The 1887-nt window shown below is 43.0% G+C and overlaps 1 protein-coding gene across 3 annotated transcripts in view; it reads right to left on the bottom strand.

Annotated features, from left to right (window-relative positions):
• CNOT10 (CCR4-NOT transcription complex subunit 10) overlaps window positions 1–1887 on the bottom strand; it is a 58184-nt gene that overhangs the window by 16825 nt on the left and 39472 nt on the right. For all 3 annotated transcript variants that reach the window (XM_017887694.1, XM_017887693.1, XM_017887695.1), the window contains exon 8: window positions 1215–1332. In XM_017887694.1, coding sequence (XP_017743183.1) covers window positions 1215–1332 — 118 coding nt within the window. The remainder of the gene's footprint in view (window positions 1–1214; window positions 1333–1887) is intronic.

The following is a 1887-nucleotide window of genomic DNA, read 5'->3' as shown; positions in this document are numbered from 1 at the left end:
ACTGCCTTTATGGCAGAAAGAAGTAAAACATTATATTATTTATTATTTACCTAAAAGATCTCACTTTTCTGGTACAGATAGTAATTCACTAAAAAAAAAAAAAAAAGAAAGAAAAAAAAAGTCTCACTTTACAAAGCAAAAGTCCAAGGATCTTATAAAAACAAATTAAAGTGCCAGGTGTGATGGCTCATGCCTGTAATCCCAGCACTTTGAGACGCTGAGGTGGGTGGGTCACTTGAGGTCAGGAGTTCGATACAGCCTGGGCAACACGGTAAAACCCTGTCTCTACCAAAAAATAGAAAAATTAGCTGAGCATATGGTGCGTGCCTGTAGTCCCGGCTACTCAGGAGGCTGAGGTGGGAGAATCGCTTGAACCCAGGAGGGAGGTGGAGGTTGTAGTGAGCCAAGATGTTGCCACCACTGCACTCCAGCTTGGGCAACTGAGAAAGACTCTGTCAAAAAAAAAAAAAGAAAGAAAGGAAGGAAGGAAGGAAGGAAGAAAGGGAAGAGAGGGAAGGAAGGAAGTGAAGGAGGGAGGGAAAAGAAAAGAAGGGAAAGAAGGAAGGAAGGAAGGAAGGGAGGGAGGGAAAAGAAAAGAAAAGAAGGGAAAGAAGGAAGGAAGGGCGGGAGGGCGGGCAAGTCAGGTTAAAGAAAAAAAAAAAGCTATCTGGGCCAGGCACAGTGGTGGACGCCTGTAATCCCAGTACTTTGGGAGACTGAGATCGGCGGATCACTTGAGCCCAGGAGTTTGAGATCAGCTTGGGCAACATAATGAGACCTTGTTTCTACAATAAGTAAGCCAGGCATGATGGTGCATGCCTACAGTCCCAGCTACCTGGGAGGCTGAGGTGGGAGGATCACTTGAGCTCAGGAGGTTGAGGCTGTAGTGAGCTGTGATTGTGGCACTGCATTCAGCCTGGGCGACAAAGCAAGACTATTTCAACAACAACAAAAAAAGAAGGTGCAGGGAGGGGAGGAAAGTGATCCAACCTGGAAAAGTAAAAAAAGGAAAGAAAGCAAAGTAAAAGCAAGAAGTAATGAGGTTTCTTCTAAAGTAGAAACAGGATGGAAATTTTTGCAGCAGAAATATTAAAACATTTTCATTAAAAAATGAGCATAAATCACTCAAAAGACTGGGTGTTGGGAGATGGACAAGGAAGAAGGGGTACAAGAGTCAGGCAAAAAAAAGTTAAAATTTCACAATTTTCTTTTACCTGTTTTCATGAATCCTGGATGCTCAGCAATGTTTGAACTATTTAATAGCTTCACGGCTTTTCGATAATTACCTCTTAAGTACTCAAAATTGCTTTTAAGAAAGAGAGAGGGTGCAGACTGTAGAGAAAATATAAAAGTTACTGATAATTTGTTTTCAGATGCCTAATGTAAGATCTTATACTGTTGTACTGACATGTGTTCAAAACCATAAATGAAGTCATAGTCACAAAAAACTATATAGTCTCTAAATGTTTCATTGCTCTCACAATCTAAAAAATTGAACCTGTCAGAGAGCACTTTGTAAAAAGAATTACTAACGGTCCACCTGAAAAAACAAATATAGGTATATGTGTATGTATAAGAATACAGTCTGGGCCAGGCACGGAGGCTCACGCCTGTAATCCCAGCACTTTGGGAGGCCGAGGTGGGCGGATCACGAGGTCAGGAGATTGAGACTATCCTGGCTAACACGGTGAAACCCAGTCTCTACTAAAAATACAAAAAATTAGCCGGGCATGGTGGTGGGTGCCTGTAGTCCCAGCTACTCGGGAGGCTGAGGCAGGAGAATGGCGTGAACCTGGGAGGCGGAGCTTGCAGTGAGCCGAGATCACACCACTGCACTCCAGCCTGGGCGACAGAGAGAGACTCCGTCTCACAAAAGAAAAAAAAAAA

This window comes from Rhinopithecus bieti, unplaced genomic scaffold, assembly GCF_001698545.2.
Source record: "Rhinopithecus bieti isolate Rb0 unplaced genomic scaffold, ASM169854v2 scaffold_17429, whole genome shotgun sequence".
Classification (NCBI taxonomy): Eukaryota; Metazoa; Chordata; class Mammalia; order Primates; family Cercopithecidae; genus Rhinopithecus; species Rhinopithecus bieti.
Note: the sequence above shows the minus strand (reverse complement) of the source record. Positions and strands in the feature narration are given on the sequence as shown.